Here is a 21,954-nt window from a genome sequence, read left to right as displayed (position 1 = left end):
ATTTGGGTGCTGAAAACTGCACAGTGCTGACAGAGATCTGAATAGAGAGATATCCCAAGTTCATGGATTGGAAGACCGGACATAGTAAAGATGTCAATTTTCCCAAGATTGATTTACACTTTTAGTGCAATTCTTATTAGAATTCCAAGATTATTGTAAATATATGTGAAAGCAAAGGAACTACCTAAACTAATTTTGAAAAAAAATAATGTGAGAGGAATCAGGTTTCCTGATATAAGACTACTTATCTAGATATATTAATCAACACTATGATAGCAGCAAGAAATAAATACATAAATCAAAGAAATGCTTCAGAGAACTCAGAAACATTCCAGAATATGTACAACTGACAAAAGCACAAAAGCAGTTCAGTGTCATTTTAATTGGTGCATTTACCATTTTAATGTAAATGTTGGAGCTTGAGTCTGCCATGTTATTGTTTGCTTTCAGTTTGTTCTTGGTTGTTCATTTCTCCAATTTCTGCCTTCATGTGGTTTATTTGAACATTTTTTATACTGATATATTTTGATTTATTTATTGTGCTCTGAATATACCTCTGTGTAATTTTTAAATGATTGCTCCAGTTATTATATCATATACACATAATTGTTAGAGTCTATCACTGTTTTCATTTTATTATGGTATATTTTTGTCATCAAACTTATTTTAAAAACTTGAGAGTGAAAAAATCTATTTTATTTTACCTAGTTTTTGAGTTTCTTTCTTGTAGATGTTCTAGTATTTTTTCTCTTATCATTTCATTTTTGTTTAGAGATTTTTTTTTTCCTTATTGATGTTTTTAAGGAGAGCTCTACTGGCAACATATTTTCTTAGTTTTCCTTAGTTTGAGAATGTTGAGTTTATTTTCATTCCTGAAGAACATTTTTGCTGGATGTGAGTCTGGGTTGACAGTTATTTTTTTTCAGCATTTAACAGGTCTTGAGTTACCTCCTTCTGGCCCTCCATAATTTCTGATGAGAATTCTGTTAGTTGAATTGTTTTTATCCTTTAGGCAAGGTTTTGTTTCTTCCTTGTTTTTAATGTTTTTTCCTATGATTATTATTTTTTATACTGGGGATTGAATCCAGTGACACTTTATCACTGAACCACAGCCCCACCCCTTTTTATTTTTTCTTTGAGATAGGGTCTCACTAAGTGGCTGAGGTCCTCACTAAGTTGCTTAGGTAGGTCTCGAACTTGCAGTTCTGCCTCGACCTCCCATGTGCCATGGAGCCCTGGCACGATTTGGTTTTTAAAAAATGTTCAAATGCATTCGACTGTCATGTACAACCAATAAGAACAAATAAAATTTAAAAATTAGAAAAAAAAAGTATGTTGTTCAAAGGTTTTTTTAAAGTATGATGTGTTTTAGTGTGGATTAAAAAAATTGTTCCTGTTTAAGGTTTGCTCAGTTTCTTGAATCTTTAGGTTTATATCTTTTACCGAATATGAGAAGTTTCAGACATTTCTTTGAATTCTTTTAAAAAATTAATTTTTAATTAATTTTAACTGATATATAGAAACAAAAATATTGTATACATCATGGGATACTATGTTATATATATATATATGTTGTACAATATTTAAATCAGGTTAAACATATTCATTTCCTCAAACATTATTTCTTTATGGTGAAAATGTTGACTTTTCTTCTGGCTTTTTGAAATATATAATCATTATCTTTAGTTTTCTACAGTAGTTATCTTACTCTTCAGCACTACAGCAGAACTTCTTATTCTTATCTAACTATAACTTAGTACCCATTGATAAGTACCTCTTATTTTCCTGTCCTTCCCCTTTCCTCAACCTTTGGTAATCATCATTCTACTCTTGACTCCTATGACATCAACATTTTATATTCTACTTATGAGGGAGATCATGCCGTACTTGTCTTTCAATGTCTGACTTACTTCACTTAACATAATGATCTCTAGTTCCATCCATGTTGTCAGTGAATGACAGGACTTCACTCTTTTTTATGGGCTGAATGGTCTCTGAGTATGTATATATACCACATTTTATTCATTCCTCAGTTGATGGGCACCTAGATTGTTTCCATTTCTTGGCTATTGTGAATAATGCAATAAACATGGGAGTTTAGTTGTCTCTCGAGCATACTGATTTCATTTCCCTTGGATGTATACACAATAGTATACATTGGTGGATCATATGGTAGTTCCTATTTTTAATATTTTAAGGAATGTCTCTCCTACTTGCCATAATGACTGTACTACTTTGATACCTAACAACAGAGTATAAGGGTTTCCTTTCCACCTCCTTGTCTACACTCGCCATCCTTCATCTTTTCTATAGTAGCCATTTTTACTGGAATGAGGTGCTATGTCATTGTGGTTTTGATTTGCATTTCCCTGATAATTAGTGATGTTGAGCATTTTTTAATATACCTCTTGGTCATTTGTATGACTTTTTTTTAAGAAATGCTTTTTTTTAGGTCTATTTCTTATGTTTTTAACTGGATTATTTTGTTACTATTGTATTTTTTGAGTTCCTTGTATATTTTAAATATTAACCCCTTATCAGAACTATAGTTGATCATATTTTCTCTCATTCTGCAGTTTCTCTCTTCATTCTATTGTTCTTCCTTTGAAGAGCAGCTTTTTGGTTGAATATAATCCCATTCTCTCATGCTGTTTCAATTACTGTTTTGTAGTATATTTGAAGGTAGAAAGCATAATGCCTCCCTCTTTGTTTTTTTCCCCCTCCCTCAAAAAGACTGGCTAGTTGGTTTCTTATCTTTTCCTTCTTCACATCATTGATCAAATTTACTTCTAGGTATTTTATTTTTTGTAGCTATTTTAAGTGGTATTACTTTTTATTTCAGATAATTCATTATTGATACATGAAAAACTATTGGTTTTGCATATTTATTTTATATCCTATGATTTTGCTGAATTTACTACCTCTATTAGGTTTATATTTTTGGTGAGCCCTTTGGAGTTTTCCATATATAAGATCATGTCTGAAAAAACTGACAATTTGATTTCTACTTTTCCAATTTGGTTGCACTGGCTAGGACTTTTCCAATTAGGATGGACTGGCTACCACTTTGTTACATAAAATGGTGAAAGTGGTTATCCTTGTCATATTCCAGATCTTACAGATAAAGCTTTTAGCTTTTTCCCATTTAATGGAACATAGTTGTTGGCTTATTATAAATGACCTTTATTATATTGAGTTGTACACCTAATATGCCTGCTATACCTAATTTTCTCAGCATTTTTATCTTGTAGAGATGTTTTGCTGCCCTCCTCTGCAACCCAAGTTTGGAAAAGGGGTGGCGACAGCAGTCCTTTGGCCTATTGCAGTTGTAGTAGTGCAGATTGGGTACCGTAGGCCTGCAGCAGGTCTTGTGGGGCTCTGCCTCACACTGGGTTTCACCATGGCAGGTCTGGTACTGGGTTTCAAGTCTAAGACCTGGATTCAATAACCTCTCCTTCCCCCAGGCAGAGAGCATCTCTCTCTACATTGCTGGAATTAGTTGGGACATGAGTGACATGGGCAGCCTTTCCTTCTACCATTTTATCTTTCAATATTATACTAAAACCAGGCACTATGGTCTCTCCCTTGCCTTCCTTAGTTCTTATGAAAGTAGTCTGGTGTGTTTGTGGAGAGATGATCGCTGAAGGATTTTACTTAGCTCCCATCTGCCTCTGTTTCCTGTAGTGGTTGTTTTCAAATTGTACAGCTGTAGTTTTCCCTTAATCAAAAATGTTCCCTGTATGGTGGACATTAAAAGTCTTCTTTTATTGTGGAGAGCACAGGTAAATTCTCAAAGTTGTGGGATGCTGCTGAATATTAATAGAGCAGTAGTTCTTTTTAAAAAATTTTTATTGGTTCTTTTTAGATATACATAACATTAGGATTTATTTTGAGATAATTATAAAAGCATGGAATATAGTTACTATAATTTATTTTGTTAATTTGGGTCTTCTTTCTCTTTTGATTATTTTGGGTAAGGTTTATCAATTTTGTTTATCCTTTTAAAAAACTGTTTCTTTGATCCTGTGTATTTTTTCTTATCAAGTTCATTAATTTTGGATCAGATTTTACAATAATTTGAAATAATAATTTCCTATCTTCTACTGATTTTATTGTTAGTTTATTCTTCTTTTTCCAAGACCTTGAAGTATAATGTTAGAGTGTTTATTTTATATCTTTCTACATTTTTAATGAGAACTCAGTGCTATATACTTTTTTCTTAGAACTGCCTTTAAAATGTTCCATAGGTTTTGATATATTTTCACTATTCTTATTTATTTCCCAGATTTTTATTTCTTCCTGAATTCTTCCATTATCCATTTATCAATCTAAGGTGAATTATTAAATATCCAGGTGTTAGAATGGTTTCTGTTTTTTTTCTTGTCGATTTCTAATTTCATTCCATTATGATCTGATAGGATGCAAGGCATTCTCTTTTTTTGTATTCCCTAAGATTTGTCTTGCAACCTAATGTATGCTCTATTTTAGAAAATGTTCTGTGTGCTGCTAAGAGAGTGAATTCAGTCATTGTTATGGTTTAGATGTGAGGTGTCCCCCAAAAGCTCATGTGTGATACAATGCAAGAACATTCAAGGTAAAATGATGTGAGGTGTCCCCCGAAAGCTCACATGTGAGACAATGCAGGAAGGTTCAGAGGAGAAATGATTGGGTTGCAAGAGTCTTAACCCAATCAGTGAATTAATCCCTAATGGGCTTAATTGAAGTGGTAGTATGTGGCTGGAGGAGGTAGGAATTGAGACTATTGTGGCTATGGGGTATATATTTTGTATCTGGAGAGTGGAGTCTCTCTCTCTTTCTCTGCTTCCTGATCACTGTGATATGAACTACTTCCCTCCACCATCTTCTCCTGCCATGATGTTCAGCTTCACGTTGTCCTGAGGAATGCAGCTGGCCTTCTGGGGACTGAGACCTCTGAAACCATGAGCCCTCTGCCATCTCTTCTCTCAGTAGTTCTTAAATTAACTTGCAATTCACTTCTATTTGAGTTCTTTTTCAGACCTATCCTCTTTTTCCTCTCCATCCAGGATTCCAGTGACCTGAATATCAGATTTTTTTTTAATAGTGCCACAAGTTTGTAGGCATATGTTATTTTGTGTGTGTGATTTTTAGTAGTAGTAGTTTTTTTTGTGTGTGTGTGTGTGTGTGTGGGGCTCAGATTAATTTCTGTTGTCTTATCTTCCTGTTCATTGATCTCTCCTCCTCCATTCTCCTGTTGTGGTCATCCACTGGTTTTGTAATTTTTTTTTTTCCCATGGGGATATATGTGTGTTTTTTAATTTTGAAATTTCCTTTTGGTTTTTCTTTATATTTTCTATTTTTTTTTTTTTTTTTTTTGCTTAGACTTTCTATCTCATTGCTAATATTTTCTGATTTTCATTTGTTTAAAGCATGTTCCTATTTGCTCAGAACATTTTTATTATGTTTATTATTTGGTCAGATAATTCTAATATTTTCCTCATACCAATTATCCCAATCTATTGATTCTTTTCTTTCAGTTTAAGACCTATCTAGTGTCAGTTGAAACCATATCATGTTATGGGACTGGATCTTAGAAATTTTGTTTTAACTGGCTTCTTCAGGTACCACTCCAGTGAAGGAAGAGGGAGGGTACTGTCTTTTTATTGTTAGGTAGGTATAAAAGTTCAGTGTTTAAGTGCTTGGGTGTGCTGGGCATTTTGATTAGCCATGTGCTCTCTGCTAAAATTTTGGTAGGGTGCTCCATTATATCTCTGACATCACCACATTGGGGAAGGTGAGAGGTGCCTTTCGCCGGCTGGTTAGGGTGGAAATGAGTGATACCAGGGAACAGAGGGCTCCCTAGTTATACTTTTTTTACACCATGCCGGTGGGTGGATTGGGTGGTTCTAAAGGCTGGGTTCCCTCTTGGCCTTTGTTGTGGTGGTAGGGCGAAGCTGCACCTTTTTTCCCCTGCAGTATTTAGCTGGAGCAAAGATAATTCTTGTTCAAAAGTTTTCGGTATTCCCTTGCTATTCCTTTCCTGGTCTTTTACCGTTTATAGATACTTTTCATATCTGTGCCTGTTTTAGTCCATTTTGTGCTGCTGTAACAAAAGTTTTGAGAGTAGGGTAATTTATAAAGGCCATAAACTTGTTCCTCATAATCTAGTGGCTGAGAGCTTGAGGATCAGGCAGTGGGAGGGTGGGTTGTCTGGTGAGCTGCCCTCTTCTTTTAAGATAAAGCCTTGCTATTACATCTTCAGGGGAGGAGGAACATTGTGCCCTCACATGGCAGAAGACAAAAGGGCCAAACATTGCAAGAAGTATTTATAAGGGCCCTTTTATAAGGACCTTAATCCCATTCACCAATGAGGAGACTTCAAGGTCCCACTTTTTAATACTGTCACATTGGCTCTTAAGTTTCATCACCTGAATTGTAGAGGCAGGACATTAAAACCATAGTAGTGCCTACAGGAATTTCTGAATTGTCAGCCTCTTTAACAACAAATCTGCTGTTCTTTATATTTCAGGTCTTCCTCTACTCCTTATTCTTGATTTACACGTGATCAAAAGGTTTTTAGTTGTACTCAGAGGGAGTAATAGCAAAAAGTACATCTATTCCATCTTATCCCCCCAAAATTTACATTACTTAAATATTTATATATTGATTTTTCATTTTCATCCAGTTCAAATTATTCTTGTATTTCCCAAGTTTTTCTACTTTGAGCCATAGGATATTTAGAGTATTAATTTCCAAGTATTTGAAGTTCCCAGATTTCTTCTGTTTTTGATTTCTGCAAATTTTTTTTTTCCTATTCACCACTACTTTTATTTCGTGTGGTACTAGAGATCTTAGCCTATATAATTAGATAAGAAAAATTTACAAAACATAAAAAGACAAGAAATTTTACATTTACAAATTATATGACCAACTACACATAAATTTTAAAAACTATCACAAATTACTAGGGTTAATTACAGTTTAGAAGTTGCCATTTACAAAGTCCACATGAAACTGTCAATTATACTGCTTTACATTCTAAACAGTCAAAACTCAGAACTTTAAAAAATACATTTAAGATACTTTCAAGTGATGCATAATTTACTTTCTTTATTCTTTGTTTTTTTTTTCCTTTTTTTTTTTGGTACTGGGGATTAAACTCAGGGGCCACATCCCAAATCCATATATATTTTTTGTTTGTTTGTTTGTTTTTTATTGTAAACAAATGGGATACATGTTCTTTCTCTGTTTGTACATAGAGTAAAGGCATACCATTTGTGTAATCATAAATTTACATAGGGTAATGTTGGTTGATTCATTCTGTTATTTTTTCCCTTCCCCCCACCCCTCCCACCCCTCTTTTCCCTCTATACAGTCCTTCCTTCCTCCATTCTTGCCCCCCTCCCTAACCCTAACTCTAACCCTAAAACTAACCCCTCCCACGAACCCATTACGTATCATCATCCACTTATCAGCGAGATCATTCTTCCTTTGGTTTTTTGAGATTGGCTTATCTCACTTAGCATGATATTCTCCAGTTTCATCCATTTGCCTGCAAGTGCCATAATTTTATCATTCTTTATGGCTGAGTAATATTCCATTGTATATATATATGCCACAGTTTCTTTATCCATTCATCAACTGAAGGGCATCTAGGTCGGTTCCACAATCTGGCTATGGTGAATTGAGCAGCAATGAACATTGATGTGGCTATATCTCAGTAGTATGCTGATTGTAAGTCCTTTTGGTATAGGCCAAGGAGTGGGATAGCTGGGTCAAATGGTAGTTCCATTCCAAGTTTTCTAAGGAATCTCCATACTGCTTTCCAGAGTGGCTGCACTAATTTGCAACCCCACCAGCAATGTTTGAGTGTACCTTTTTCCCCACATCCTCGCCAACACTTTTGTTGCTTGTATTCTTGATATTCGCCATTCTAATTGGGGTGAGATGGAATCTTAGGGTGGTTTTGATTTGCATTTCTCTTATTACTAGAGATGATGAACATTTTTCCATATGATTGTTGATTGCTTGTATATCTTCTTCTGTGAAGTGTCTGTTCATTTCCTTAGACCATTTGTCGATTGGATTATTTGTAGTCTTGGTGTTGAGTTTTTTGAGTTCTTTATAGATTCTGGAGATTAGTGCTCTATCTGAAGTATGATTAGCAAAGATTTTCTCCCACTCTGTAGGCTCTTTCTTCGCATTGCTGATAGTTTCCTTTGCTGAGAGAAAGCTTTTTAGTTTGAATCTATCCCAGTTGTTGATTCTTGCTTTTATTTCTTGTGCTATGGGAGTCATGTTGAGGAAGTCTGGTCCTAAGCTGACATGTTGAAGATCTGGACCTACTTTTTCTTCTATAAGATGCAGGGTCTCTGGTCTGATTCCGAGGTCCTTAATCCATTTTGAGTTGAGTTTCATGCACGGTGAGAGATATGGGTTTAGTTTCATTCTGTTGCATATGGATTTCCAATTTTCCCAGCACCATTTGTTGAAGAGGCTATCTTTTCTCCATTGCATATTTTTGTCACCTTTGTCTAATATGAGAAAATTATATTTATTTGGGTTTGTGTCCATGTTCTCTATTCTGTACCATTGATCTACCTGTCTATTTTGGTACCAATACCATGCCGTTTTTGTTACTATTGCTTTGTATTATAGTTGAAGTTCTGGTATTGCGATACCCCCTGCTTCATTTTTCCTGCGAAGGATAGCTTTAGCTATTCTGGTTTTTTTATTCTTCCAGATGAATTTCATGATTGCTTGTTCTATTTCTGTAAGGAACGTCGTTGGGATTTTAATTGGAATTGCATTGAATCTGTATAGCACTTTTGATAGTATGGCCATTTTGACAATATTAGTTCTGCCTATCCAGGAACATGGGAGATCTTTCCATCTTCTAAGGTTTTCTTTAATTTCTTTCTTTAGTGTTCTGTAGTTCTCATTGTAGAGGTCTTTCACCTCTTTTGTGAGATTGATTCCCAAGTATTTTATTTTTTTCGAGGCTATTGTGAATGGGGTAGTTTTCCTAACTTCTCTTTCTGAAGATTCATCACTTATGTATAAAAATGCCTTAGATTTATGAGCATTGATCTTATATCCCACTACTTTACTAAATTCACTTATGAGTTCTAAGAGTTTTCTGGTGGAATTTCCTGGTTCCTCTAAGTGTATAATCATATCATCCGCAAATAGGGATAGTTTGAGTTCTTCTTTTCCTATTCGTATCCCTTTAATTTCTTTGGTCAGTCTAATTGCTCTGGCTAGAGTTTCAAGGACGATATTGAATAGGAGTGGTGAAAGAGGGCATCCCTGCCTTGTTCCAGATTTTAGGGGGAATGCTTTCAGTTTTTCACCATTTAGAATGATATTAGCCACGGGCTTAGCATAGATGGCCTTTACAATGTTAAGGAACGTTCCCAATATCCCTATTTGTTCTAGTGTTTTGAGCATGAAGGGGTGCTGTATTTTATCAAATGCTTTTTCTGCATCTATTGAAATAATCATGTGATTCTTGACTTTAAGTCTGTTGATATGGTGACTTACATTTATTGATTTCCTAATGTTGAACCAACCTTGCATCCCTGGGATGAAACCCACTTGATCATGGTGCACTATCTTTTTAATATGTTTTTGTATGTGATTTGCTAATATTTTGTTGAGAATTTTTGCATCGATGTTCATTAAGGATATTGGTCTAAAATTTTCTTTCCTCGATGTGTCTCTGTCTGGTTTAGGTATCAGGGTGATATTGACTTCATAGAATGAGTTTGGGAGAGTTCCCTCCTCTTCTATTTCATGGAATACTTTGAGGAGTATTGGAATGAGCTCTTCTTTAAAGGTTTTGTAGAACTTGGCTGAGAACCCATCAGGTCCTGTACTTTTCTTTGTTGGTAGGCTTTTGATGACCTCTTCTATTTCATTACTTGAAATTGGTCTATTTAAATTGTGTATGTGCTCCTCGTTCAGTTTAGGTAATTCATATGTCTCTAGAAACTTGTTGATATCTTCGAAATTTTCTATTTTGTTGGAGTATAGATTTTCAAAATAGCTTCTAATTATGTTTTGTATTTCACTTGTGTCTCTTGTGATATTTCCTTGTTCATTCTGAATTTTGGTGATTTGGGTTTTCTCTCGTCTTCTCTTTGTTAGTGTGGCTAAAGGTTTATCAATTTTGTTTATTTTTTCAAAGAACCAACTATTTATTTTGTCAATATTTTGTATTGTTTCTTTTGTTTCAATTTCATTGATTTCAGCTCTGAGTTTAACTATTTCCTGTCTCCTACTACTTTTGGTGTTGGTCTGTTCTTCTTTTTCTAGGGCTTTGAGCTGTAGTGTTAAATCGTTTATTTGTTGAGTTTTACTTCTTTTATTGAATGCGCTCCATGAAATAAATCTTCCTCTAAGTACTGCTTTCATAGTGTCCCAGAGATTTTGATATGATGTTTCTTTGTTCTCATTTACCTCTAAGAATTTTTTAATTTCCTTCCTAATATCTTCTGTTATCCATTCATCATATAATAGCATATTGTTTAATCTCCAGGTGTTGGAGTAGTTTCTGTTTTTTACTCTTTCATTTATTTCTAACTTCAATCCATTATGATCTGATAGAATACAAGGAAGTGTCTCTATCTTCTTGTATTTGCTAACATTAGCTTTGTGGCATAATATATGGTCTATTTTGCAGAAGGATCCATGTGCTGCTGAGAAGAAAGTGTATTCACTCTTTGTTGGATGGTATGTTCCATAAATGTCTGTTAAGTCTAAATTATTGATTGTGTTATTGAGTTCTATGGTTTCTTTGTTCAATTTTTGTTTGGAAGATCTGTCCAGTGGTGAGAGAGGCATGTTAAAATCACCTAGTATTATTGTATTATGGTCTATTTGGTTTCTGAGATTGAGAAGGATTAGTTTGACATACATGGGTGAGCCACTGTTTGGGGCATAGATATTTATGATTGTTATGTCTTGCTGATTTATGGTTCCCTTAAGCAGTATGAAATGTCCTTCTTTATGCCTTCTGACTAACTTTGGCTTGAAGTCCACATTATCTGAAATGAGGATGGATACCCCAGCTTTTTTGCTGGGTCCATGTGCATGGTATGTTTTTTCCCATCCTTTCACCTTTAGTCTATGGGTCTCTCTTTCTATGAGATGAGTCTCTTGCAGGCAACATATTGTTGGATCTTTCTTTTTTATCCAATCTGCCAGTCTATGTCTTTTGATTGATGAATTCAGGCCATTAATATTCAGGGTTATTATTGAGGTATGATTTGTATTCCCGGTCATTTGACTCATTTTATTCATTTATTTGTTTATTTTTTACACGACTTGGTTCCTCTTTATTTGAGAGTTCCTTTAGGATAGGTCCTCCCTTTGCTGATTTGCTTCTTTGTTTTTCATCTCTTCCTCATGGAATATTTTGCTGAGAATGTTCTGTAATGCTGGCTTTCTTTTTGTATATTCTTTTAGCTTTTGTTTATCATGGAAGGATTTTATTTCGTCATCAAATCTGAAGGTAAGTTTTGCTGGGTATAAGATTCTTGGTTGGCAACCATTTTCTTTTAGGGCTTGAAAAATGTTATTCCAGGCCCTCTAGCTTTTAAGGTCTGAATTGAAAAACCTGCTGATGTCCGTATTGGTTTCCCCCTGAATGTAATTTGATTCTTTTCTCTCACAGCCTTTAAAATTCTGTCTTTAGTTTGTATGTTATGTATTTTCATTATAATGTGCCTTGGTGTGGGTCTGTTGTAATTTTGTGTATTTGGAGTCCTATAAGCCTCTTGAACTTGATTTTCCATTTCATTCTTCAGATTTGGGAAATTTTCTGAAATTATTTAATTGAATAGATTGTTCATTCCTTTGGTTTGTTTCTCTAAGCCTTCCTTAATCCCAATAATTCTCAAATTTGGCTTTTTCATGATATCCCATAGTTCTTGGAGATTCTGTTCATGATTTCTTACCATCTTCTCTGTTTGTTCAACTTTGTTTTCAAGGTTAAATATTTTGTCTTCAATATCTGAGGTTCTGTCTTCCAGGTGTTCTATTCTATTGGTTGTGCTTTCTATGGAGTTCTTAATTTGTTTTATTGTTTCCTTCATTTCAAGGATTTCTGTTTGGTTTTTTTTCAATATCTTTAACTCTTTATTGAAATGGTCTTTTGCTTCCTGTATTTGCTCTTTTAACTGTCGAATGGTTCGTTCATTCAATGCCTGCATTTGCTCTTTCATTTCATCGTTTGCTTCCCTTATCATGTTAATTATGTACATTCTGAACTCCCTCTCTGACATTTCTTCTGCCATCCTGTCATTGGATTTTATTGATGTAACATCCAGATTTGTTTGAGGCATTTTCTTCCCTTGTTTTCTCATGTCGTTCAAGTATCAGTGGACTGCTGAGATGTTGCAGATTTCCTCTATTGACTTATAATGTCCCTGAAGATTGCTAGTTTATCCCCTCTTATTCTTCAGTAGCCTGAAGTCTTGGAGGAAGTTCATAATGCGGTGCTCCCCAAGGAAGCTGCCTCTCTAGGGGTGGTGGTCTTCAGGTGGGGTATATTCCCTGCTAGTGGGCAGAGGTGCCTCCACTTCTTGACCAGTGGTCATTCAAGGGGGAACTAGGCTGTGGGCTGAGGCAAGGCCTGTTTGTGCCTGTGTCTCTGGTTTTACCGTCTTTGTGGGAAAACCTCACCCGGCGGGGAAGACTCACCCAGTGGGGAGGTCTCGCTGGTCAGTTCCCCTCCTAGAGGTTCCCCTCAGTCCACAATTACCACCTGGGCAGGGCAGCCTTCCCAGGCAACGTTCCCAGGGGCTCAGACCTACCTCCTGGGCCTGGGAGCCTCACCCTTCGCAGACGAGTCTCCTTAGGTAGCCCCTCCTCAGAGAAGCTGCCCGCAGTCCTGGAACCTTCGCTCCGCCCCTCAGCTTGTCTCTGTGTAGCTCTTTCACCAAAAGGCGCCTAGGTCCCCGGACCGTGCTTTGCACCTAATCACCTGGCTATGCGACCCATCTCTGAGCAGCCACTTGGAGCCTCGTACATATGCTCCGAGCCACAGTGACCTGCCACTCGCCTCTTCCTCCAGGCAGCCACTGGGTGTTCTGTTTGGGCGCTTGGAGACCAAGCAACTCACTGCGCACCTACACCTCCTCAGGACAGCCCCCCCCCCCCCCGTTGTTCAGGAGGTTGCTCTGAGTCCAACAGCTCGCTGCCCAGCTCTTCCTCTGGCAGCTGCCGGAGCCCTGGCAGGTTGCTCCGAAACCAAGCATTGTGCTGCGTGGCCTCCTCTGCAAAGTTCCCATCTGACCGTGTTCACTGCTCCAGCGGGGAGAAGGGTATCTTGCCTCCTGGGCAGGGCAGCCTTCCCAGGCAACGTTCCCAGGGGCTCGGACCTACCTCCTGGCCTGGGAGCCTCACCCTTCGCAAACGAGTCTCCTTAGGCTGCCCATCCTCAGAGAATCTGCCCGCAGTCCTGGAACCTTCGCTCTGCCCCTCAGCTTGTCTCTGCAGCTCTTCCACCGAAAAGCTGCGTAGGACCTGGGACCCTGTTCTGCACCTAATCGCCTGCCTATGCAGGCCGTCCTCTGGTCAGCTGCCGAAGCCTGACGGTTTACTCTGAACCCAAGCACTGTGCTAAGCAGCTTCCTCTGCAAAGTTCCCAGTGGTCCGTGTTTATCGCTCCAGCGGGGGGAGGAGTGTCTCGCCGGGTAACTCTACTTCACAAATTTCCCTGCGTTCCGGGGCTACCGCCCCATCCGGGATGCCTCCCCAACGGGAGAGACTCACCCGGCGGCTTTGAGTTGGTCCCAAGTCACTCACTATCTCCTCTTTTGAATCCTGAGTCCTGGAGCAACATGAAATGCAGCCGTCCACTAGTCCGCCATCTTGAACTCTCTGCAAATTTTTAAATGGAACTATAATTGTAACAACATATAGTATAGTCCTGCCTAAGATGATAGGAGCAATTTTCTGCACCAGCTTTCTCTGTACTGTAGCTTATTCCTTAGAGGCACTGCTTTGTATTTCCTCTGATGATTAATTTGTAACTGTAGTATAAATGCAAATATCAAAGAGAGAACTTGTTCCCTGTATTCACAACAAAAGTTAAGTTTTACTTAATCTGTATGTGTAACATGAGGATTTTGCTTACTAGTCTAACCCCCATTCTTTCAGTGTTCAATAATTATTTTTTTCAATTTTTTGGATTTTAGTCATATAATAAATTACCACTTGTTGTTCCACTAATTTCCAGCAGTACAGTCTTAGAGATATTAGCTGTTTTTCTTTTTACTTATTCAACAGTATTTATTGATTAATAATCACATTTTAAGTTTATTCTTTGATGTTAGGAAATAAGAATTATTATAACATTGTTTTTAAAACTTGGGAGCATTACAAAGGAAAGGTAATAAGGAATTGTTCTGCATCATGTTGGATAGATAGATAATTGAGAAGATCTAGATTTACTGTTGGCTTAGTATAATGCTATGATCTTGAGGTATATGTTCATACTTTTTGTGTTCACATGATTATTTCTCATCTGAAGCTAAAAATTAAGCTTAGAAAAATATTTTGAAATAGTAAGAGCATTTAATGTTCGCTGTATACCAACACTTTATATATAAGCTCTATTCTCACCTCTCTTGAAAAATGGTAATTAAAACTCATTTGAGAGAGGATCTGGCAGGGGCACAGAAGCCATAGATATCATAACTTGAAGTCAGAATTTGATTATAGTTCTGAATTCAAAACCATGCGTTCACTGGGCTCAATGGTGCACAGCATATTCCCAACCAGTCAGGAAGCTAAGGTAAGACAGTTCAGTTGTCAGTCTGGGCAACTAAGTGATTTGCTATCTCAAAATAAATTAAAAAAAAAAAAAAAGGAATGAGAATGTAGGCCAGTGGTGAAGTGCCCCTGAGTTTGATTGCTAGTACTGCTAAAAAACAGGCAACAACAACAAAAAATGTGCTTTCTCTGTTGTGGCAGAGTATCCACAGAAAAAAAGAAATATAATTCTGGAATTAGTTCATATATTTATGGTAATTTTTCATACATTTGATAAATTTCGAAGACTGGAAATGATGAATTTATCTGTCAGTTTTTAAAAATAAAATTACAAAGTAGTAAATCTATACTTGACATGGAAAGATGTTTATGATATTGCTTAGTGATGTATATGACATGAATGTCTATAATATGATCCTGTTTTGTAGTGTCAAGTAACTCTAGATATGTGCTTCAGATGCCCAGAAGGATAAATACTCAAGTATTAACAGTGTTAGTTCTAGTTGGTTCTTATTTTCTTTATTTTAATTTTTTTACTACCCCCCAAATATCTCACATTCTTATTTTATTCATTTTATTTATACATGATGATGAGAATCAAACCCAGTGCCTCACACGTGCTAGGCAAGCACTCTGCTAAATCCCTCCCAGTGTCTTTAGACTTTTAAAAGTGAATTGAAGATTGGGAAGAATTGGTTAATTAAATCTTCTGCGTGGCCAGAGTTTCAATGGGCACAAGTTCTACTATTCCATTTCAATTCCAGTTTTAAAAATAATATATATATATATAGAAATGGTTTTTATCAGTATTTTATAATTAAACATATTAGTGGGATTCACTGTGACATTTTTCACATGCATATAACATGATTTGATCAACCTCACTCCCTCCTACCTCTCATGTTTCTCCCCCCCAATCCTCTTCCTCTATTCTACTGTTCTCCTGTCTATTATTTATTAGATAATACATTACAATTATATGTAAAAGTAGGTTTTACTGTAGTATTTCTACACATGAATATTGCATAATTTGTTTGATTTCATACCCTAGTATGTACTTCCCCATACTCTTTTGTTCCCTGTCCCTCTCTATTCACTTTCTGTATTCCGTTGATCTTCCTTCTGTTTTTGTGGGTTCCCATTTTTATTTCTTTTTTTTTTCTCTCTCTAGCTTTCACATATGAAGAAATCATTCAACCCTTAACTTTCTGAGTATGACTTACTTCACTTAGCATGATGTTCTCCAGCTCCATCTATTTACCAGCAAATGACATAATTTCATTCTTCTTTATAACTGAGTAGAACTCCATTGTGTATATATGCCACATTTTTTTCAACCATTAGTCTGCTGCTGGGCATCTTGGGCTGATTCCATAACTTGGCTATTGTGAATTGTGCAGCTACAAACTATATTTTATATATTTTAGTGAAGAAATAAATTCAGAGGCCTAAAATGAAATGTTATTAAATGTTTCTGTAAAATTTTGTATTTTTATTTAGTTATATTTTAATTATATATTTTTAGACTTGATCTTATAGTTGATATATAAATATTACATATATAATTTTAAAATGACTGTTTCCTAAGTGCAATGGTTTAAATGAACTTGTGAAAGTTTATAATGTCAAAGGTGACCATCATAAAATGGTATTATGAAAAAATTATTATTGTGAAGAGAATATTTTTTTCCATTTTCTTTTTTTGTTTTTATCTTTTATAGGTAATCATAGCCTACTGGTATCGCACATTCGTGGGGATAACGAATTTATTTGGGATAGAAACTAAGACCTGCTGGAATGTCACCAGAGTAGAACCTCTTAACGAAGTTCAAAGCTGTGAAGGCATGTTTCTTTCTAAAACTCTACTGTGGTGTCCTTGCTGTTTCCATAAACATCTCAGTGTTAGGAATCAACTTTAATTATTGTAAACTACTGTGATTAATTTTTTTCTCTAGAACACCCTAGAAATGACTCAACCCAATAAGTATTTTACACTTGAAGTAGATTTCTGAGGAGGCTATGTGCTTCCTAATTTGAGTATTAACACATCTCAGTGTAAAGCAAGCCTTTTTTTTTTTTTTTTTTTTCTTTTTTGTGGTACTGGAGATTGAACTCAGGGGTGCTTAACCATGGAGTCACATCTCCAGTCCATTTTCATATAGAGACTGGGTCTCACTGAGTTTTTTAGGGCCTTGCTAAGTTGCTGAGGCTGGCTTTGAACTCATGATCCTCCTGCCTCAGCCTCTGCAGCCTTTGGGATCATAGGCATGAACCATTGCACCTGGCCAATGTAAAGCAATCTTGAGTACAAGTTTTCCATTTCGGAATGAGGATAGATTAAACAGTCCAAAAATGCTAGTAATAGTTAATATGTAACTTTAAGTATGCAGATATACTTAAAAATCAGATACACAGAAATAGATTGTATTGGGAATATTGCTTTACTAAGTGCTCACAGTCCATGAATAATTCTAATTAAACTCTTCCTATGTATCATCTACATTGGCATCTTTGTCAAAGAACCATTTTTGAGATTTTTCTAACAGTTTTTTAGGACATGTAATAGTTAGTTCTTTTTAAAATGCTTGTAATCTAGCACTTTTACAATCCAAGTCCCTACAAACTTTTGTTCAAAGCCACATACATCTACTTACAAAACAATTTCACAGTTTTTTTTTTATTTCTTTAGATTTTCCACAGTATGACTACTTACTGTATTTTACAAATGTATTTATATAGATGTAATTACATTTAACATTCAGCTCTCAATATATAAATTTGCATTTCCCTAAAATTTTTATGATTATTTTACATGACATTTATAAAATCTAAAACAACATTGATGTCTAAGAGAAAATTATACTATTTCTTTTTACAACATAAAGGAATGGAGAAGATACCTCATAAAATGAATGACTTAATGACTTAGTCAATTAGAAGTTTAACTTTTTCTGAGGGATGAAAAACCGCCTTTTTTAGGAACACAAAAAATGCTTAGTAAGTTCACAATAAGTAATAGGGTAGTGTTTGGAACTTGGGACACAGCAGTTGTGTCTCAGAAGCAATTGTAGGAAAGATATTGTGAAATCCCTGAATTTGAGAGAGATTCTGGAAGTAGAATAAATACGATTTGTCAATTGTTTGATGGGAGAGAGGAGGGAGAGTGAAGAGCCATGTAACTCTGCTTGGTTTCTAACTTGAGTCCCTTTGAATGGTAGGAAACATGAAAAGTAGCAGGTTTGAATTGCTACATTTTACTGTGTATATACTAGTTTGAGGTAACTGAAAGACCTCAAAGTGGAGATGTCAAGTGGCTACCTGGATATGTAAGATTAGGAATAAGAAGAAAGTTCTGGGCTAGATATGGACTTAGCGTCATCTCTTATAGATGATCATTGAAGTGAAGGAAGTAGAGGAATGTTCTTAGGGATAATAATCAGGCTGAGAGCGAGCATGTAACAGAGGCTAAGGTGGTTCAGCATTGAAGAGGGGTGTATAAAACTAGAGAAGTTATTATGGTGAACAGAAAGGAGTAGCCAGGAATGTGGAAGGAATCACATGGGCCAGATTTCAGATCTTGGCTCCAACTAGTTGAGTACCTGTTGGCAAGGTACTGAGTTTTTTTTCAATATCAACACAGAATACTTCCAAACTAGTCTCATAAATCTCATCTGAAAATTATATGAAATGATGATTAAAAAACATGAAGCACTATACACAAAAACAATATAATATACAGGATATTTTAAGATTCTTGCTACATAAAATAATGAATCAAATAACTGGATCATCTCATGTGGATTAAAGTTGCTCCTTGAGGTGGGGTACTATACTTACTCATCCCAGAGCCTGGCAAAAGATATGAATAGTGTGACAAGATATGACTTTACTCTTGGAATTCATGAAGTGGCTCTATGGAGAGTTGCAAACAATGAACAATAGTAACACCACTTAAACTAATGCGAAATTCCAACAGATCATCATATTATAATAATACTTCATTAGGGGGAAGTATAAATGTGACTATATTAAAACATAAATGTAACTACATAATATATCATAGAGGCTGGAGATGTAGCTTGGTGGTAGAGTGTTTGCCCAGTATGCAGTAGGCCTTGGGTTCCATCCCCAGCACTGAGGAAAGGAAAAAAAAATGTACAAGGGTAAAGATTACTTTAACTATTAAAGAAAGCAGAAATCTGGAAATCAAATGCTTTTCATCAGATTCATGAGCTCTCGAATACAAAGGCACTAAGAAAAGTATGCTCAATTGCTTTATGACCATTTGTTCACTAAATACTGAATAATTTGTGTCTTTTCAAAGGATTGGGAGACCCCGCCTGCTTTTATGTTGCTGTGATTTTTATTTTAAATGGACTAATGATGGGATTATTCTTCATATATGGTGCATACTTGAGGTGAGACTACTGAATTAAAAGATCTTACAATGAGATTATGAGAACTGGCTGATAATGAAGCTAACTGATTAATAAAAGGGAAGTTTGTACATTCATTTGATTGTTTTCAGTGGCTTAACCACTATTAATGCAACCAGAAACTGAAAATGTCACTAAAATATCTTTAAAGGCCTCTTTCTTTTATCTGTGTGGGGATTTTTAAAAACTAACTTAAGATTTCTTAATAAAAATACCTCTAGTTTAAGTATGAAATTACTCCAGCACTAGAGGGGAACTCTGGTTGGTATCAATAGCAAAATTATTTCATATTTTAATCTCTGTAAATGTGAGATTAAGACAGCTATGGAAAAAAACTATACATCACTTATCATGGACATTAAAACCTGTTAGCCTGTGATTTTTGATAGCAGCACCACAGTTTGATTCGGAGTAGCAGTGGTCCCAGTCTCAGATGAGATGAGTTGGAATTATGACAATCATGTGTTTTTCCCTCATTCTCCATAGTTCTTGGGAGAGCCATATGAGCTAACTTTTACCAGTGAAAAAGGGCAAAATCAGCCGTGGTTACAGCTAAGGAAGCATTTTCCTTTGTCACAAAAGGACAAATTCAGCTGCCCCTTCTCTATTTTTGTATTTAGATGTGATGGAACTCCAGCAATCATCTTGAGACCATGAAGAAAAATCCATAAAAATAGCAAATATGTCTGTAAATTGGTTTCAAAGTTCTAGAATACTAAATACATTAATAGTCACTAGTCTTTGAGAAGGATACATAGATATAACCAATATTGGTTATAAAAATGTCACCAGAACTGTGAAGAGACTAGAAATTATAGCATATGAACAACAAAAGAAATAGAATTTTTTGGGAAATTTTTGTATTTCTTGCCACTCTCCCTCAGTGACATTAACTTGGAATGTAGATTGTTTCTATTCCTTTCCTAATTAACCACAAAATGTTAACATGCATGTCTAACTTGATCAAGTCTAAAATGAACTGACATCTTTTCCCTTCTGATCAATGCAAAGAATTTTAAGACAATACTTCAAAACAACCTCTCACATCTTACACATTAGTACCCTAGTTTAGTACTCCTATTACCTTCCCATAGCAGCCAATGTTGTTATCATTGTTTTCGTTTTCAAATGTTGTTTTGATCATCCACATGTTCCCAGTTCCTATGGGAATGAATTTTCTTTGCTTTTCACACTGCTTCTTTCAATTTTTTCCTTTTTGAATTTCTTTTTTTTTGAGTCTGTCCATAGCTGATGATTCCCCATTAGCTTTCCTCTCTTTGTTTTTTTAACTCCATCCTTCCTTTCTCCATTTCTTCAAATACTATCTGTTGTCTTCCAAGAGTGAAGCTGGGGATATAATGATGAACAAGACACACAGAGCATCTGTGGGCATGGTGCTTACAGTGTTGTGTACAGGGGAAGAGGGATGGAGGGGCACATAGAGAGCCCTGGAACTGCCACTCCAATGTGGGTTGAGCTCCTGTATTTTCACTCGAAGTCACAAAAAGGCAACTTAAGAAATGGTTCTTAGCCAGGCGCAGTGACGCATGCATGCCTATAATCCCAGCAGTCCAGAGACTAAGGCAGGAAGATTGCCAGTTAAAGCCAGCCTCAGCAATGGTGAGGGGCTAAGCAACTCAGTGAGATCCTGTCTCTAAATAAAATACAAAATAGGGCTGGGGATGTAGTCAGTGGCCAAGTGCCCCTGAGTTCAATTCCCAGTACCGCCCCAAAAAAGAAATTGTTCTTATTCTTTGATGATCATTAGCCATCCTTGATCTGAAATTACTATTCTACATTATTGCTTCCTTCGGATTCAACAAAAGAATCTTTGCAGTCATTTATATAATTTGAAATTTACTATCAAATGAAACTGTTAGATTCTTTATCTTTCAGTCACTTAAATTCAATTTCAAAAGACAAAAATTTATCTCCATTTACATTATTTGAAGAACACAGATGCTGAAATGCTAACCCATTTGTTAAAAATTATGTTCAGACCTTATATATATTATCCAGAAAATATTTAAATGTAGTAAATTTTAAAATTTAGATTGTTACATGTTTGTTTTGTCTCCTTATACATTCAAGATAAAAACTTTGACTACATGGGTATTTAAAATTTTTTTATAAGTATATGGCTTACTATTATTATGTTTTAAATACAGATAACCATAATTTTAAATTCTGCTATAGTTTTGTGGAAAACTTACTATATTTTACATGAATTGTGACTATACTTCTTTTTTTTTTTTTAAACAGTGGGACTCAGTTAGGAGGTCTAATTACAGTACTGTGCTTCTTTTTCAACCATGGAGAGGTTTGTTTTTAGAAAAAAATCTAAAAATACAGGGTCTATATAGGAACAAGGAAATATACTCATTAAAACAATATGTAATTGCATATTATTTGTAACTTTGCAGTATTTTAAAGAAACGTCATAAGTTGATATTTTAATTGAGTTGATCTAATGTTTTAAATCACTAGAACTTAAAATATATGAAATATTTTGCCAGGTTTTTAGTAAATATTCACATATAAATATTCACAAAAAAAGAAATGCCATACTTGTTGAGTCAGTCACTTCACTTTATTTCATTTATTTCTGACAAACCTTTGGAGGTAGTTTTTTTTTTTCTCACCGTACACATTATGGAATTGAATTTTAGAGAGGCTAGGTTTCTCATCCAAGAATCCATATTCACCATGTAATGAAGCTGAGTTTTTCATTCTCCTTCCATTTAGTTTTAAATTCTCA

The 21,954-nt window shown here is 35.6% G+C and overlaps 1 protein-coding gene across 1 annotated transcript in view; it reads left to right on the top strand.

The window, feature by feature from the left end:
• Dpy19l2 (dpy-19 like 2) overlaps nt 1-21,954 on the top strand; it is a 107,786-nt gene that overhangs the window by 13,101 nt on the left and 72,731 nt on the right. Inside the window, exons 5-7 of the mRNA XM_047562026.1 lie at nt 16,482-16,602; nt 19,085-19,178; nt 21,459-21,516. Of these exons, the coding sequence (XP_047417982.1) occupies nt 16,482-16,602; nt 19,085-19,178; nt 21,459-21,516 (273 nt within the window). The remainder of the gene's footprint in view (nt 1-16,481; nt 16,603-19,084; nt 19,179-21,458; nt 21,517-21,954) is intronic.

This window comes from Sciurus carolinensis, chromosome 8, assembly GCF_902686445.1.
Source record: "Sciurus carolinensis chromosome 8, mSciCar1.2, whole genome shotgun sequence".
NCBI lineage: Eukaryota > Metazoa > Chordata > Mammalia > Rodentia > Sciuridae > Sciurus > Sciurus carolinensis.
Note: the sequence above shows the minus strand (reverse complement) of the source record. Positions and strands in the feature narration are given on the sequence as shown.